We start from the raw sequence: 20035 nt of genomic DNA, 5'->3' as shown, positions 1-20035 counted from the left end.
AAACCAGAAGTCAGTTTTAGTATGTATCCTGAGGTCACAATTAAAAATATTTTGGTTTGCCCAAACCCTACCCAAAGGTTGAGACAGTGGGTAGGTAGGTAGGCATTTTCTTTTTTTTTTTTTTCAAAAAGAGAAATTGAAGTATCAGATGTTCATGATGTTTATTAGTCTTCATGCCTATCTGATTAAAAAAAAAATTCTTCAAATCAGGACAATAAAAGAATTTGAGTAGGCAGCTTTTTTCTGGGTAGGTAGCGTTTGGGCAAACAAACCTATTCTTTTTTATGGCCAGTCAGGGGTTTATCTGGGTATTTTGGGAAAAAGGACCCTGGCCACTTTTGGGATTTTTTTTACGCGATTTATATAGAAATTGGGAAAACTACAAATAAACCAGAAGTCAGTTTTAGTATGTAAGTTTTGAGATATCTTTAAGATATCTTATATAGTTTATGGGATATCTTATAAAGAAAATTATATAAGATATCTTTTAAACTATATATTTTATAAGATAGCTCATATACTTTTAAAGATATCTTATAAACAATACATATAGTTTATAAAATATCTTATATAGTTTAGAAGATATCTCATATAGTTTATAAGATATGTTATATAAATTATTAGATACAGTATCTCTTATATTTTATAAAATTATTTTAAAATTTGTAAATTTCATAAACTTTATAAGATATCTTATATAATCTGTTAGACATGTTAGATATTTCATATAATATCTTATAAACTATACAAGATATCTTATAAAGTGTATAAGATATCTTGAAATTAAATTAAATAGCAAAATGGCTTGCCATTATATAAACCAATGAAAAAAAATCATCCATTTGGTATTTTTCATCAGGTCATCTTTATAAGTTTACCTTGATTAAAATGGATTTCATATTGAACTGTTCCATTGTCGTATTCAGAAAGACAATTACAAAAGTTTATATACTTAATAGATAAGATATTTAAAGCAATTGACCAGTGAACTTTAAAATTATTTGGAAAAATTGTAGATTTCATTAATAAATAAAAGAATATTTGAAATTAACTTAAAACGATTTATGCATGCGCCGGAATGTAATTCTCAAAAAGTTGATGGTATTCTAAAGAAGAAGAAAGAATAATTTTCATAACTTTTGAAACAGTTCCATATTACAGCAAATTCCAACGAGTATGAAGCTTCGTGTAGATTCTTTGGTTAGCTTCCTTGCTAGCTCAACCATGAAATCATTATTAGGTAAGGTAAACAAGCCTATGGGTGGAGTCAATAGTTTAATAGAGAACCAATCAGAACTAGTGACAGAATAGAAACATTAGTTTAAAAATAAGTTTTCAATCTAAATTTAAAATTTATTGATAATTATAATCTTTTTCACAAGCATGCTGTAGGTGTGTTTGATTTGCCAATTTTATATCAATCAATCACTCGGTTCATTTATACATGTTATAAATCCAGTTATGTCTATGTACTTTACTATGGTACATTCACTGCGTAAATATACGGTTTATGACCCCTTCTGCCTTAGAATTTCAAATTTTTCCAACTGCAATAGTATAAAACAGCAAAGTTAATGAATTATAGAGACGGGCCATTTTGTACATATACAAAGAAGAAACTTCAAGGAAGCATTATTTTTTATTGTTTCATCGCATTTCAAAGTTAGACGGGATTTTTTTTTTGGCAAATAAACCAAGTTTTTTGTAGAAAATCCACAGATATTTTTGTTTTAAAATTTTAAGAATAGATTTCTCACTTGATTTTCTATATGATGTGCTAGCGTTTATTGTTTACAAAAAGTCCTAAACAATCTTATTTTTTTTTTTTAAATCATGCTAAGTCACAAAAGTCGAGCGGTGTACTTGAATTGGTCATATTCATATTTGTTTAAACCAATATCTAAATTTATAAACTTGATCATCCTTGAACAAAACATAAACCGTAACTCCGTTTTTTACTTTATTTTAATACAAAGAATTTTTTTTATTCAATCAAAAACTATAAGAAATGAAATTTAATTTGCAAAGTTGTTTATTAAGTAAACTGTTTGTAATTATGAAACATACACATTATAAACAGGCCATTTATATGAGTGTTTTCATTGGATGATAAATTGGTACTATGCTCCTCCCAATTTTAAGGTAATAATCACTTCATGGTTGAGCAAACAAGGAAGCTAACCAAAGAATCTACCCGTAGCTTCATACTCGCTGAAATCTGCTGTAAATGGTGACATATCGTATTTCATGAATGGTCTAATCATCAACATAATTTTTCAAAAACGCTCAAACTTTTGTCTTTTGTTGATATAGAGCAAAATATAAAATAATTTATTTTCATCAAATTATATAACCATGCAGCTCTTCTGGGCGATCTGCTTTTACGAGATCGGCACCCATTAAAATAGATTCATCAATATTATACCAAAATTTGAATTTGCACTTAGCGGAGGTCTGCTTTCACACCAATTTTGACAAACATGTTTTTGATCAACCTGCTAGGCGATCTACTTTTACGAGATCAAATAATCCCATAACATTTTAATCAATTGAATCCTGATGCTGAAATTGTTTACCACATGTTGACATAATCATAGATATCTATGACATAATCAAATCGTCCACTAAAGTCAAAATATAGGACACTTCATAAACATCTATACTTTGCCTATATTTTTCAACCTATAACGAATAAAGTGCTAAACTTTTCCGAAAATACCGATTTTTATTTTATTTCATGAATTGGGAATTTATATTCACAAATATTTTTTTGGGGCCGCTGGCCGATTTTAGGGCCGCACAGCGGCCCTAAACTATATAGTGGAATCATCCCTGGTCTAGTTTACACAAATCTCCTACCGTATTTCATGCATTCAAAATTTATGACGACACATTCAACCTCGCATGAGTCAAAGATACTAGGATTAAAAAAGTTAAAAAGGCCAAATAAAGTACGAAGTTGAAGACTATTGAGGACCAAAATTCCTAAAAGTTTTGTCAAATACAGCTAAGGTAATCTATTCCTGAGGTAGAAAAGCCTGTAGTATTTCAAAAATTCAAAGTTTTGTAAACACTTATTATTATGACCATATCAATGATAATTTACATGTTTAACATTTTATATAAATCTTTATTTGCAGATTCTTATCAGGCTAATTGACTGGTGGCAGATGGGATAAAAATGTATGTAATATGAAGTGGCATTAAGGCCATGAAGACAGACTGTACAATAACATTTTGAAGTTGCAATAAGAGTTTGACGAAGGCTCACGTTTAATCCCTTATTGACAATTGCAGAACTCTGGCCAACAGATTTCACATTAGGTATTTAACATGTTTAATCATTTAATCATATTGATAATTAGACAGAGGCTTTACTTAAACAAGTTTTTTTCAAAACAAAGTAAACATGGTAAAGGCAAAGTGTACACAATTAACTACTTCATTGAATTCTTTATGCTCCCGCCGTAACGGTGGGGGCATTAAGTTTTATCCCTGTCTGTCTGTACGTCCGTACGTCCCAAAGTTGGTTTCCGTTCTTTTACTTTAGTTTGCCTCAACCAAATGTCATGAAACTTATACACAATGCCATTTACCACAAAACACAAATCAAGTTTGAATTTTGGTGGCGTCACTTTAACCGTTCTATAGTCATAGAGTTATGCCCCTTTACAAATGGAAAAATTGCTGAATTTTCATTTTCGTTCTCTTACTTTAGTTTGCCTCAACCCAATGTTATGAAACTTATACACAATGCTTATTACCACAAAACACAGATCAAGTTTGAATTTTAGGGGTGTCAATATTACTGTTATATGATATGCAAGCGGGGATATCATCTGCATGATCTGTGTCACATGGACACATTCCCCATTTATTTAATTATTACATATTTGGATTTGGCTTTAAAAATACACCAGAAAATGAAATAAAAAAGGGGTTAACCGTCTTTCTTGAAACACGAGATTTTGAAAATAACAATATAATATGCCAAAAATAAATAGAATTATATATATAAGGGAAACTGATGAAATTTGGCAAGAGTTTTTACATGGTCGTTATTCTATTTTATTAATCCACAGAGTTTTACATGGTCGTTATTCTATTTTATTAATCCACAGAGTTTTACATGGTCGTTATTCTATTTTATTAATCCACAGAGTTTTTACATGGTCGTTATTCTATTTTATTAATCCACAGAGTTTTACATGGTCGTTATTCTATTTTATTAATCCACAGAGTTTTACATGGTTGTTATTCTATTTTATTAATCCACAGAGTTTTTACATGGTCGTTATTCTATTTTATTAATCCACAGAGTTTTTACATGGTCGTTATTCTATTTTATTAATCCACAGAGTTTTACATGGTCGTTATTCTATTTTATTAATCCACAGAGTTTTACATGGTCGTTATTCTATTTTATTAATCCACAGAGTTTTTACATGGTCGTTATTCTATTTTATTAATCCACAGAGTTTTACATGGTCGTTATTCTATTTTATTAATCCACAGAGTTTTACATGGTTGTTATTCTATTTTATTAATCCACAGAGTTTTTACATGGTCGTTATTCTATTTTATTAATCCACAGAGTTTTTACATGGTCGTTATTCTATTTTATTAATCCACAGAGTTTTACATGGTCGTTATTCTATTTTATTAATCCACAGAGTTTTACATGGTTGTTATTCTATTTTATTAATCCACAGAGTTTTTACATGGTCGTTATTCTATTTTATTAATCCACAGAGTTTTTACATGGTCGTTATTCTATTTTATTAATCCACAGAATTTTTGCATGGTCGTTATTCTATTTTATTAATCCACAGAGTTTTTACATGGTGGTTATTCTATTTTATTAATCCACAGAGTTTTTACATGGTGGTTATTCTATTTTATTAATCCACAGAATTTTTGCATGGTCGTTATTCTATTTTATTAATCCACAGAATTTCTGCATGGTCGATATTCTATTTTATTAATCCACAGAGTTTTTACATGGTCGTTATTCTATTTTATTAATCCACAGAGTTTTACATGGTCGTTATTCTATTTTATTAATCCACAGAGTTTTACATGGTTGTTATTCTATTTTATTAATCCACAGAGTTTTTACATGGTCGTTATTCTATTTTATTAATCCACAGAGTTTTTACATGGTCGTTATTCTATTTTATTAATCCACAGAATTTTTGCATGGTCGTTATTCTATTTTATTAATCCACAGAGTTTTTACATGGTGGTTATTCTATTTTATTAATCCACAGAGTTTTTACATGGTGGTTATTCTATTTTATTAATCCACAGAATTTTTGCATGGTCGTTATTCTATTTTATTAATCCACAGAATTTCTGCATGGTCGATATTCTATTTTATTAATCCACAGAGTTTTTACATGGTCGTTATTCTATTTTATTAATCCACAGAGTTTTACATGGTCGTTATTCTATTTTATTAATCCACAGAGTTTTACATGGTTGTTATTCTATTTTATTAATCCACAGAGTTTTTACATGGTCGTTATTCTATTTTATTAATCCACAGAGTTTTTACATGGTCGTTATTCTATTTTATTAATCCACAGAATTTTTGCATGGTCGTTATTCTATTTTATTAATCCACAGAGTTTTTACATGGTGGTTATTCTATTTTATTAATCCACAGAGTTTTTACATGGTGGTTATTCTATTTTATTAATCCACAGAATTTTTGCATGGTCGTTATTCTATTTTATTAATCCACAGAATTTCTGCATGGTCGATATTCTATTTTATTAATCCACAGAGTTTTTACATGGTCGTTATTCTATTTTATTAATCCACAGAGTTTTTACATGGTCGTTATTCTATTTTATTAATCCACAGAGTTTTTACATGGTCGTTATTCTATTTTATTAATCCACAGAGTTTTTACATGGTCGTTATTCTATTTTATTAATCCACAGAGTTTTACATGGTTGTTATTCTATTTTATTAATCAACAGAGTTTTTACATGGTCGTTATTCTATTTTATTAATCAACAGAGTTTTTACATGGTCGTTATTCTATTTTATTAATCCACAGAGTTTTTACATGGTCGTTATTCTATTTTATTAATCCACAGAGTTTTACATGGTCATTATTCTATTTTATTAATCCACAGAGTTTTTACATGGTCGTTATTCTATTTTATTAATCCACAGAAATAATATGCATTTTGTGCTTAAAACTGAGAAAAATCACAAAAAATACAAAATTAACAGCATGGTAAATTTTACTCAAAAAAGCGTCTAAATATGATAAAACTTTCTTATATTAACTCCTACCTATTGTTTTTTGTAAGTAAAATTTATTCAGATTGGTCCACTTCATCCTTATAGAAAGTATGAAAAAAAGTTTAATTGAGGAACTGTGATTTTTTTTACGATAATAGCCCAAAATCAGGTAAAAATCGATGAAAAATGGGAAAATCATCAAAATTGGGCATTTTCAAAGGGCTGTTGCAAAAAAAGTAGTGCACCACCATTTGATTTTTTCTTCACCAATATTTTTGTTACAGTCTTATAAACGCAAAAATCAGGTTAAGAAAAAAAGTTTAATTCTAGAAATTTTTGGCTCCTCAGAGGTGTACATCCTTAACCTTTAGCGGAGACATTATTGATGTGTACATTGACGTCACCTTGCACAATTTATACGCTCTATAATGTATAGATATAAGCAAAGCTAATAAACTATTGTGCCTTGCCACATGAAGAGGCGTGAGTGTGTAACAGCCTTTTTGCTATTAATTACTTATATGCTTTAACTTAAAAAGCTTATTTAAAAGCGTATACTGTTCAATTGATTAGAAAGTTAGCTGACTTAAATTTTTATTGAATACTTTTGCTGCCTAAAAAATGCAAATTGGCATAATAAATGTACTGCAAGTGATAAAAAAGAAAATTACTGTTGGCTTCCGATAGTCAATTTCGATCATCATTGTACAGTCAGGGGATTTTTTAAATCACTGATTCAAGTAACATTGTGTCCACAAATGTTGGAAGTTAGAGTTGTCTTTCTTTAATAATCACTTATTTAAGTAGTACAAATAAATCACTAGACTAAGTGATTTAATTTTATTGTAGCTTTAAATGTACAATACTAATGATCCAGGGACTAATTATGTTGTAAAATTATCAGAACCAACATCTGTGTTGATAGGATGACCAGGTCATTTCAGGTGATGACCCTGTACTAAATCTGGGATAATGACATGAAAAATCACTTGTTTAAAAAATTGAAAACAACACGTTTAATAATTTCATGCGTCCGAAGTGCTTCTCTGGATTTACCTTCATCAGGAACGCTCAAAGCCAAACATTTGAAATCCGAGAATGTATAAGTACTGAAACAGTTGAAGATCTATATGACAAAAAATACCGAAAACAAATAGCCAAATTCATCTAAGGTCAACTTTGCCTGAGTGAGTTGAAACCTTAGTTTCTTTATAATTTCAAAATTTATAAACGAACAATTTTAGAAAAGTTTGTTATAAATCATGTCAGTACCGAAGTTTAAGTATCATACCTCTATTTTCTTCCAAAAAATCACTTCTTTAAGCATTATTATTTTAATAACCCCCACTAATTTCAACACCCCCCCCTCCCCCCCCCCATCAAACTTTCATTAATTTTCATGATTATATTTTGTTTTTTTTTGTTTCTTTTAGTTAATGCCCCTTAAAAATATTTCTCTTCAAATTACAACTCTTGTGTACAAACATGATAAAATGTTGTGTTTTTCTTTTACAGGATATAATGGCAAGTTGGGATGAGGTAAGATTTTCTTCTTAAAAATCAATGCATGCAATGGTCATGTGACTTATGTTGTCTATAAACTGTACATAAAGATACAGGTGTGTAGTATTCTCAGAGTCAGTCAGTGTCATGTGACCTATGTTGTCTATGAAATGTACATGAAGATACAGGCATGCAGTATTCTCAGATTCAGTCAGTGTCATGTGACCTATGTCATGTGACTTATGTTGTCTATAAACTGTACATAAAGATACAGGTGTGTAGTATTCTCAGAGTCAGTCAGTGTCATGTGACCTACAAAATGTATGTCATGTGATCTATGTTGTCTACAAACTGTACATAAAGATACAGGCGTGCGGTATTCTCAGAGTCAGTCAGTGTCATGTGACCTATGTCATGTGACTTATGTTGTCTATAAAATGTACATAAAGATACGATACAGGCGTGCAGTATTCTCAGAGTCAGTCAGTGTCATGTGACCTATGTCATGTGATCTATGTTGTCTACAAACTGTACATAAAGATACAGACGTGCAGTATTCTCAGAGTCAGTCAGTGTCATGTGACCTATGTCATGTGACTTATGTTGTCTATAAAATGTACATAAAGATACGATACAGGCGTGCAGTATTCTCAGAGTCAGTCAGTGTCATGTGACCTATGTCATGTGACTTATGTTGTCTATAAAATGTACATAAAGATACGATACAGGCGTGCAGTATTCTCAGAGTCAGTCAGTGTCATGTGACCTATGTCATGTGACTTATGTTGTCTATAGACTGTACATAAAGATACAGGTGTGTAGTATTCTCAGAGTCAGTCAGTGTCATGTGACCTACAAAATGTATGTCATGTGATCTATGTTGTCTACAAACTGTACATAAAGATACAGGCATGCGGTATTCACAGAGTCAGTCAGTGTCATGTGACCTATGTCATGTGATCTATGTTGTCTACAAACTGTACATAAAGATACAGGCGTGCAGTATTCTCAGAGTCAGTCAGTGTCATGTGACCTATGTCATGTGACTTATGTTGTCTATAAAATGTACATAAAGATACGATACAGGCGTGCAGTATTCTCAGAGTCAGTCAGTGTCATGTGACCTATGTCATGTGACTTATGTTGTCTATAAAATGTACATAAAGATACGATACAGGCGTGCAGTATTCTCAGAGTCAGTCAGTGTCATGTGACCTATGTCATGTGACTTATGTTGTCTTTAAAATGTACATAAAGATACAGGTGTGTAATATTCTCAGAGTCAGTCAGTGTCATGTGACTTATGTTGTCTATAAAATGTACATAAAGATACAGGTGTGTAATATTCTCAGAGTCAGTCAGTGTCATGTGACCTATGTCATGTGACCTATGTTATAAAGATACAGGCGTGCAGTATTCTCAGGGGGAGAACAGGAGAAATCAAAATGACTACAGTGAACAGAATTTCAATATACAAAATTCCAGGAGACAAAAAAAAGAAACGTAAGATATTGTAGGACATTCTCAACTCTTTAAGTCGAAGAGAATCTGACAACGCCATGGTAAAAAAATGAAAAACAAACAAAATTCAACAGTCTACTTTAGTCATTTCAGGGCCTTTTATAGCTGACTATGCCATATGGGCTTTGATCATTGTTGAAGGCTGTACAGTGACCTATAGTTGTTATTTTCTGTGTCATTTTGTCTATTTTGTAAAATTGTCTCATTCATGTCATTGACAATCATACCACGTCTTCTTTTTAAATTCAAAACATGACATAGAAAACTAAAGACCGAGCAACACAAACCTCAACAAAAACTTAGGCTGATCTCCAAAACTGATGCATAATACAATTGTCTACAGAATTTTCTAAAAAAAACTCTGAAATTATAGACAACAATTTCACCCCTTCTTGGTAGTCACTGTATTTGGTATAAACTGTTGAAACTGTAAAAATGAAGCTTGTTAAATTTAATTATTACATTTATAATACATTTGTATGTTCTAGAGGAAAATGTAAAAGCTTTGTTTTGCTTACAGAAACTTCTTACAGCTGCAAAGGTTGGGAATATAAAAGAGGTAGAATTATGTGTAAAGAACAGAGCTAACTTGGAATGTAGTGATTGGGTAAGTTAAGTAAAATGTTTAACACATTTACAGATATTTATTATATATCGTACTCATAATGTGGAGCAGTTAAACACTGTCCTTGTTAGTGTTCAGTGATTCAGTGTACATTCTATTTATAGCAAATACTCTTGTCTTCAAAAATTAAGAAACATAGTATTATGATATATTGTGATTTACTTTATTACACCAATGAATACCACTCCAGTTTGTATGTCAAAGAGTTGCTGTCTGATACTTCGTAGCTGTATACAACTGAAATATTGTGATTTACTTTATTACACGTAACATAGTATTCTACACAAAAACCATTACTTTGGTTAAAAAAAAATCTTGCATGACCATGACTCGAGACATGACACCTGATCATACAACTTTCATTGACCACTCCTGTTCTAAACATGCAATTTGACACCTGATTCTACAACATTCATTAACCACTTCTGTACTGAACATAACATGTGACACCTGATCATAAAACCTGCATTTACCACTCTTGAACTGAACATGACATGTGACCCCTGATTATACCACTCTTGTACTGATCATGACATGTGACACCTGATCATAAAACCTGCATTTACCACTCTTGAACTGAACATGACATGTGACACCTGATCATACAACATTCATTAACCACTCTTGTACTGAACATGACATGTGACACCTGATCATACAACATTCATTTACCACTCCTGTACTGAACATGACATGTGACACCTGATCATACAACATTCATTTACCACTCCTGTACTGAACATGACATGTGACACCTGATCATACAACATTCATTTACCACTCCTGTACTGAACATGACATGTGACACCTGATCATACAACATTCATTTACCACTCCAGTACTGAACATGACATGTGACACCTGATCATACAACATTCATTTACCACTCCAGTACTGAACATGACATGTGACACCTGATCATACAACATTCATATGCCACTTCTGTACTGAACATGACATGTGACACCTGATTATACAACATTCATTTACCACTCCTGTACTGAACATGACATGTGACACCTGATCATACAACATTCATATGCCACTCCTGTACTGAACATGACATGTGACACCTGATCATACAACATACATTTACCTCTCTTGTACTGAACATGAAATGTGACACCTGATCATACAGCATACATTTACCACTCCTGTACTGAACATGACATGTGACACCTGATCATACAACATACATTTACCACTCCTGTACTAAACATGACATGTGACACCTGATCATACAACTTTCATATGCCACTCCTGTACTGAACATGACATGTGCCACCTGATTATACAACTTGCATTTACCACTCTTGTACTGAACATGACATGTGCCACCTGATTATACAACTTGCATTTACCACTCTTGTACTGAACATGACATGTGACACCTGATTATACAACATTCATTTACCACTCCTGTACGAAACATGACATGTGACACCTGATTATACAACATACATTTACCACTCCTGTACTGAACATGACATGTGACAACTGATCATACAACCTGCATTTACCACTCTTGTACTGAACATGACATGTGACAACTGATTACACAACATTCATTTACCACTCTTGTACTGAACATGACATGTGACACCTGATTATACAACATTCATTTACCACTCTTGTACTGAACATGACATGTGCCACCTGATTATACAACTTGCATTTACCACTCCTGTACGAAACATGACATGTGACACCTGATTATACAACATACATTTACCACTCCTGTACTGAACATGACATGTGACAACTGATCATACAACCTGCATTTACCACTCTTGTACTGAACATGACATGTGACAACTGATTACACAACATTCATTTACCACTCCTATACTGAACATGACATGTGACACCTGATCATACAACTTTCATATGCCACTCCTGTACTGAACATGACATGTGCCACCTGATTATACAACTTGCATTTACCACTCTTGTACAGAACATGACATGTGATACCTGAGTATACATCATTCATTTACCACTCCAGTACTGAACATGACATGTGACAACTGATCATACAACCTGCATTTACCACTCTTGTACTGAACATGACATGTGACACCTGATTATGCAACATACATTTACCACTCCTGTACTGAACATGACATGTGACAACTGATCGTACAACCTGCATTTACCACTCTTGTACTGAACATGACATGTGACACCAGACCATACCACATACATTTACCTCTTCTGTACTGAACATGACATGTGTCAACTGATCATACAACATTCATTTACCACTCCAGTACTTAACATGACATGTGACACCTGATCATACATCATTCATTTACCACTCCTATACTGAACATGACATGTGACACCTGATCATACAACATTCATTTACCACTCCTGTACTCAACATGACATGTAACAGCTGATTATACAACATTCATTAACCACTCTTCTACTGAACATGACATGTGACAGCAGTTCATACAACATTCATTTACCACTCCTGTATTAAACATGACATGTGACACCTGATTATACAACATTCATTAACCACTCCTGTCCTGAACATAACAAGTGACACCTGATCATACAACCTGCATTTACCACTCCTGTACTGAACATGACATGTGACACCTGATTATACACCATGTATTTACCACTCCTGTACTGAACATGACATGTAACACCTGATCATACAACCAGCATTTACCAATCCTGTACTGAACATGACATGTGACACCTGATCATACAACATTCATTAACCACTCCTGTACTGAACATGGAATGTAACACCTGATTATACAACATTCATTTACCACTCCAGTACTAAACATGACATGTGACACCTGATCATACAACATGCATTACCACTCTTGTACTGAACATGACATGTGACACCTGATCATACATCATTCATTTACAACTCCTGTACTGAACATGACATGAGACACCTGATCATACATACAACATTCATTTACCACTCTTGTACTAAACATGACATGTGACCCCTGATTATGCAACATACATTTACCACTCCTGTACTGAACATGACATGTGACACCTGGTTATATAACATACATTTACCACTCCTGTACAGAACATGACATGTTACAGCAGATCATACAACATTCATTTACCACTCCTGTATTAAACATGACATGTGACACCTGATTATACAACATTCATTTACCACTCTTGTACTGAACATGACATGTGACACATGGTTATACAACATTCATTTACCACTCCTGTACTGAACATGACATGTGACACCTGATTATACAACATTCATTTACCACTCCTGTACTGAACATGCCATGTGACACTGGATCATACAACATTCATTTTCCACTCTTGTACTGAACATGACATGTGACACCTGATTATACAACAAACATTTACCACTCCAGTACTAAACATGACATGTGACACCTGATTATACAACATACATTTCCCACTCCTGTACTCAACATGACATGTGACACCTGGTTATACAACATTCATTTACCACTCCTGTACTGAACATGACATGTGACACCTGATTATACAACATTCATTTACCACTCCTGTACTGAACATGACATGTGACACCTGGTTATACAACATTCATTTACCACTCTTGTACTGAACATGACATGTGACACATGGTTATACAACATTCATTTACCACTCCTGTACTGAACATGACATGTGACACCTGATCATACAACATTCATTTACCACTCTTGTACTGAACATGACATGTGACACATGGTTATACAACATTCATTTACCACTCCTGTACTGAACATGACATGTGACACCTGATTATACAACATTCATTTACCACTCCTGTACTGAACATGCCATGTGACACTGGATCATACAACATTCATTTTCCACTCTTGTACTGAACATGACATGTGACACCTGATTATACAACAAACATTTACCACTCCAGTACTAAACATGACATGTGACACCTGATTATACAACATACATTTCCCACTCCTGTACTCAACATGACATGTGACACCTGGTTATACAACATACATTTACCACTCCTGTACTGAACATGCCATGTGACACTGGATCATACAACATTCATTTTCCACTCTTGTACTGAACATGACATGTGACACCTGATTATACAACATTCATTTACCACTCCTGTACTGAACATGCCATGTGACACTGGATCATACAACATTCATTTTCCACTCTTGTACTGAACATGACATGTGACACCTGATTATACAACATTCATTTACCACTCTTGTACTGAACATGACATGTGACACCTGATTATACAACAAACATTTACCACTCCTGTACTAAACATGACATGTGACACCTGATTATACAACATACATTTCCCACTCCTGTACTCAACATGACATGTGACACCTGGTTATACAACATACATTTTTACCACTCCTGTACTGAACATGCCATGTGACACTGGATCATACAACATTCATTTTCCACTCTTGTACTGAACATGACATGTGACACCTGATTATACAACATTCATTTACCACTCCTGTACTGAACATGCCATGTGACACTGGATCATACAACATTCATTTTCCACTCTTGTACTGAACATGACATGTGACATCTGATTATACAACATTCATTTACCACTCTTGTACTGAACATGACATGTGACACCTGATTATACAACAAACATTTACCACTCCTGTACTGAACATGACATGTGACACCTGATTATACAACATTCATTTACCACTCTTCTACTGAACATGACATGTGACACCTGATTATACATCATTCATTTACCACTCCTGTACTGAACATGACATGTGACACCTGGTTATACAACAAACATTAACCGCTCCTTTACTGAACATGACATGTTACACCTGATTATACAACATTCATTTACCACTCTTCTACTGAACATGACATGTAACACCTGATCATACAACATTCATTTACCACTCCTGTACTGAACATGACATGTGACACCTGATTATACAACATTCATTTACCACTCCTGTACTGAACATGACATGTGACACCTGATTATACAACATTCATTTACCACTGTTCTACTGAACATGACATGTGACACCTGATTATACAACATTCATTTACCACTCCTGTACTGAACATGACATGTGACACCTGATTATACAACATTCATTTACCACTCATGTACTGAACATGACATGTGACACCTGGTTATACAACAAACATTAACCACTCCTTTACTGAACATGACATGTTACACCTGATTATACAACATTCATTTACCACTCTTCTACTGAACATGACATGTGACACCTGATTATACAACATTCATTTACCACTCTTGTTCTGAACATGACATGTGACACCTGATCATACAACTTTCATTTATCACTCTTAACACCAACATGTGACACAGCAATGACCCTCTTATACTCAACACCAACATGTGACATAGCAATGACACTCTTATACTCAACACCAACATGTGACATATCAATGACACTCTTATACTCAACACCAACATGTGACATAGCAATGACACTCTTATACTCAACACCAACATGTGACATATCAATGACACTCTTATACTCAACACCAACATGTGACATAGCAATGACACCCTTATACTCAACACCAACATGTGACGTAGCAATGACTCTCTTATACTCAACACCAACATGTGACATAACAATGACACTCTTATACTCAACACCAACATGTGACATAGCAATGACATTATTACACTCATCACAAACAAGTTACAGATCACACTTATAGGCAATGCAAACTTGAAAAAAATAAACATGGCTTATTGCAGTTCTTTACTTATACTCACCACAAACATACACCATTGCTATATTACCTTTATACTCACCACAAACATACACCATTGCTATATTACCCTTATACTCAGCACAAACATATACCATTGCTATATTACCCATATACTCACAACAACACATACACCATTGCTATATCACCCTTATACTCACAACAACACATATGATATGAAGCAGCTGTTATATACTCACCACAAACATACACCATTGCTATATTACCCTTATACTCACCACAAACATACACCATTGTTATATTACCCTTATACTCACAACAACACATATGATATGAAGCAGCTGGTAGACACCCAACATTTTACACGGTAATACCACTAAATATTTGCTAAGCTTTGATCATTATTTTGAATCGACACAAAATACTGTTAATCAGACAGGTTTACTGGACAACACATATTTGTTAGAATTATATAAAGTGGGCTCTCATTTTATTCGTAACACAGAACTGAATCAGATCGTTAAGGTTTTATTTTGTTTCCTGATGAAAAATTATTTTGTAAACATCTGATTTTAATGAGAAGTTGATGAGAACAAGTTGTGTTAACATCTTTAGTCAGATAATGTTAATTCTACAGATCTAATGTAAAACATCTTTTAAAAATAACAAATACTTGACAGAATTATTTAAAGTGGGGTCTTATTTTTCTTGTCTCTTCGTACTGAATCAGAAAATATAACTCGTTTTTGATGTTTTTTGAAAAAAGTTTTTTTTTTTAACCTGACAGTTCTGATGGAAGTTCTGACATCTCACAATAAAACATGTTGTTTATTTGTTGTTTATGTAGAATATAAATACAAGTGTAACTGGTCATTTTATTCAGTTTTGACCACTGATTCATGTAATATATATTTTGTTTATATTTATTACACAACATTGTCCAGTTTATGACACAAGTTTTGATGTCTGTTATATGTTGATATTACAGTATCGACAGACACCATTAATGTTGGCGGCTGAGGAAGGACACCTGGAGGTGGTGACTTTCCTAGTCACTCACGGAAGTCAGTTAGAAGCTACATCCAAGGTAATGATAGATATAATCACCTTACTCTGACCAAACATCACTTTATACAGAATCTACACAAAATCATGTGGTTAATCAGACAGGTTTAATGGACAACAAATATTTGTTAGAATTATATAAAGTGGGGTCTCATTTTATTCGTAACACAGAACTGAATCAGATAGTAAAGGTTTTATTTTGTTTCTTGACGAAAAATTATTTTGTAAACATTTGATTTTAATTAGAAGTTGATGAGAAAAAGTTGTGGTAACTTCTTTAGTCAGATAATATTAATTCTACAGATCTAATGTAAAACATCTTTTAAAAATAACAAATACTTGACAGAATTATATAAAGTGGGGTCTCATTTTTCCTGTCTCTTCGTACTGAATCAGAAAATATTACTCGTTTTAATGTTTCTTGAAATTTTTTTTTTTTTTTTTGAACTTTGATCATTCTACGTAATCATTGTTAATCAGACAGGTTTAATGGACAACAAATATTTGTTACAATTATATAAAGTGGGGTCTCATTTTAATTGTCTTGTCCAGCTGAGTCCATTGATATAAATATTGTTTATGTTTGTAGAAAAAAGTTTTATTTTAGCCTGACAGTTCTGATGGAAGTTCTGACATCTCACAATAAAACATGTTGTTTATTTGTTGTTTATGTAGAATATAAATACAAGTGTGACTGGTCATTTTATTCAGTTTTGACCACTGATTCATGTGATATATATTTTGTTTATATTTATTACACAACATTGTCCAGTTTATGACACAAGTTTTGATGTCTGTTATATGTTGATATTACAGGTTGGATGGACACCATTAATGTGGGCGGCTGTGAACGGACACCTGGAGGTAGTGACTTACCTAGTCACTCACGGAAGTCAGTTAGAAGTTACAGACTGGGTAATGATAGATATAATGACCTTACTATGACCAAACATCACTTTATACAGAATCTACACAAAATCATGTTGTTAATCAGACAGATTTAATGGACAACAAATATTTGTTAGAATTATATAAAGTGGGGTCTCATTTTATTCGTAACACAGAACTGAATCAGATAGTAAAGGTTTTATTTTGTTTCTTGACGAAAAATTATTTTGTAAACATTTGATTTTAATGAGAAGTTGATGAGAAAAAGTTGTGTTAACTTCTTTAGTCAGATAATATTAATTCTACAGATCTAATGTAAAACATCTTTTAAAAATAACAAATACTTGACAGAATTATATAAAGTGGGGTCTCATTTTTCTTGTCTCTTCGTACTGAATCAGAAAATATTACTCGTTTTTATGTTTCTTGAAATTTTTTTTTTTTTCTCACTTTGATGATTCTACGTAATCATTGTTAATCAGACAGGTTTAATGGACAACAAATACTTGTGAGAATTATATAAAGTGGGGTCTTATTTTAAATGTCTTGTCCAGCTGAGACCATTGATATAGATATTGTTTATGTTTCTAGAAAAAAGTTTTTTTTTAACCTGACAGTTCTGATGGAAGTTTTGACATCTCACAATAAAACATGTTGTTTATTTGTTGTTTATATAGAATAAAAATACAAGTGTGACTGGTCATTTTATTCAGTTTTGACCACTGATTCATGTGATATATACTTTGTTTATATTTATTACACAACATTGTCCAGTTTATGACACAAGTTTTGATGTCTGTTATATGTTGATATTACAGGAAGGATGGACACCATTAATGAGGGCGGCTAGGGGAGGACACCTGGAGGTGGTGACTTTCCTAGTCAGTCAGGGAAGTCAGTTAGAAGCTACAGACAAGGTAATGATAGATATAATGACCTTACTATGACCAAACATCACTTTATACAGAATCTACACAAAATCATGTTGTTAATCAGACAGGTTTAATGGACAACAAATATTTGTTAGAATTATATAAAGTGGGGTCTCATTTTATTCGTAACACAGAACTGAATCAGATAGTAAAGGTTTTATATTGTTTTCCAACAAAAAAATATTTTGTAAACATCTGATTTTAATGAGAAGTTGATGAGAACAAACTGTGTTAACATCTTTAGTCAGATAATGTTAATTCTACAGATCTAATGTAAAACATCTTTTAAAAATAACAAATACTTGACAGAATTATATAAAGTGGGGTCTTATTTTTCTTGTCTCTTCGTACTGAATCAGAAAATATAACTCGTTTTAATGTTTCTTGAAATTTTTTTTTTTTTTAACTTTGATCATTCTACTGAATTATTGTTAATCAGACAGGTTTAATAGACAACAAATATTTGTTAGAATTATATAAAGTGGGGTCTCATTTTAATTGTCTTGTCTAGCAGAGTCCATTGATATAAATATTGTTTATGTTTCTAGAAAAAAGTTTTTTTTGTAACCTGACAGTTCTGATGGAAGTTCTGACATCTCACAATAAAACATGTTGTTTATTTGTTGTTTATGTAGAATATAAATACAAGTGTGACTGGTCATTTTATTCAGTTTTGACCACTGATTCATGTAATATACATTTTGTTTATATTTATTACACAACATTGTCAAGTTTATGACACAAGTTTTGATGTCTGTTATATGTTGATATTACAGGCTGGACAGACACCATTAATGTTTGCGGCTGAGGGAGGACACCTGGAGGTGGTGACTTTCCTAGTCACTCACGGAAGTCAGTTAGAAGTTACAGACCTGGTAATGATAGATATAATGACCTTACTCTGACAAAACATCACTTTATACAGAATCTACACAAAATCATGTTGTTAATCAGACAGGTTTAATGGACAACAAATATTTGTTAGAATTATATAAAGTGGGGTCTCATTTTATTCGTAACACAGAACTGAATAAGAATAGTTAAGGTTTTATTTTGTAAATTGACAAAAAATTATTTTGTAAACATTTGATTTTAATGAGAAGTTAAAGAGAACGAGTTGTGTTAACATCTTCAGTTAGATAATGTTAATCCTACAGATTTAATGTAAAACATCTTTTAAAAATAACAAATACTTGACAGAATTATATAAAGTGGGGTCTTATTTTTCTTGTCTCTTCACACTGAGTCAGAAAATATAACTCGTTTTAATGTTTCTTGAAAAATTTTTTTTTTTCAACTTTGGTCATTCTACTGAATCAAAATAAAATCATGTTGTTGATCATACATGTTAAATGGACAACAAATACTTGTGAGACTTATATAAAGTGAGGGTTGCTATTATTTGACTTGTTACACTTACATAATTAAGAGTTTACTATTTTTTTACCTGTTTTGTTTCACTGAATCAGAAAATATACATTGAATTTATATATCTTAA

At 32.4% G+C, this 20035-nt stretch overlaps 1 protein-coding gene across 1 annotated transcript in view; it reads left to right on the top strand.

Moving 5' to 3' along the window:
* LOC139493887 (uncharacterized) overlaps window positions 1-20035 on the top strand; it is a 452812-nt gene that overhangs the window by 185980 nt on the left and 246797 nt on the right. The window contains exons 2-6 of the mRNA XM_071282052.1: window positions 3141-3324; window positions 7774-7797; window positions 9803-9889; window positions 16641-16739; window positions 19314-19412. Of these exons, the coding sequence (XP_071138153.1) occupies window positions 7780-7797; window positions 9803-9889; window positions 16641-16739; window positions 19314-19412 (303 nt within the window). The 5' untranslated portion in view covers window positions 3141-3324; window positions 7774-7779. The remainder of the gene's footprint in view (window positions 1-3140; window positions 3325-7773; window positions 7798-9802; window positions 9890-16640; window positions 16740-19313; window positions 19413-20035) is intronic.

Source organism: Mytilus edulis, chromosome 11 (genome assembly GCF_963676685.1).
Source record: "Mytilus edulis chromosome 11, xbMytEdul2.2, whole genome shotgun sequence".
Taxonomy (NCBI): Eukaryota; Metazoa; Mollusca; class Bivalvia; order Mytilida; family Mytilidae; genus Mytilus; species Mytilus edulis.
Note: the sequence above shows the minus strand (reverse complement) of the source record. Positions and strands in the feature narration are given on the sequence as shown.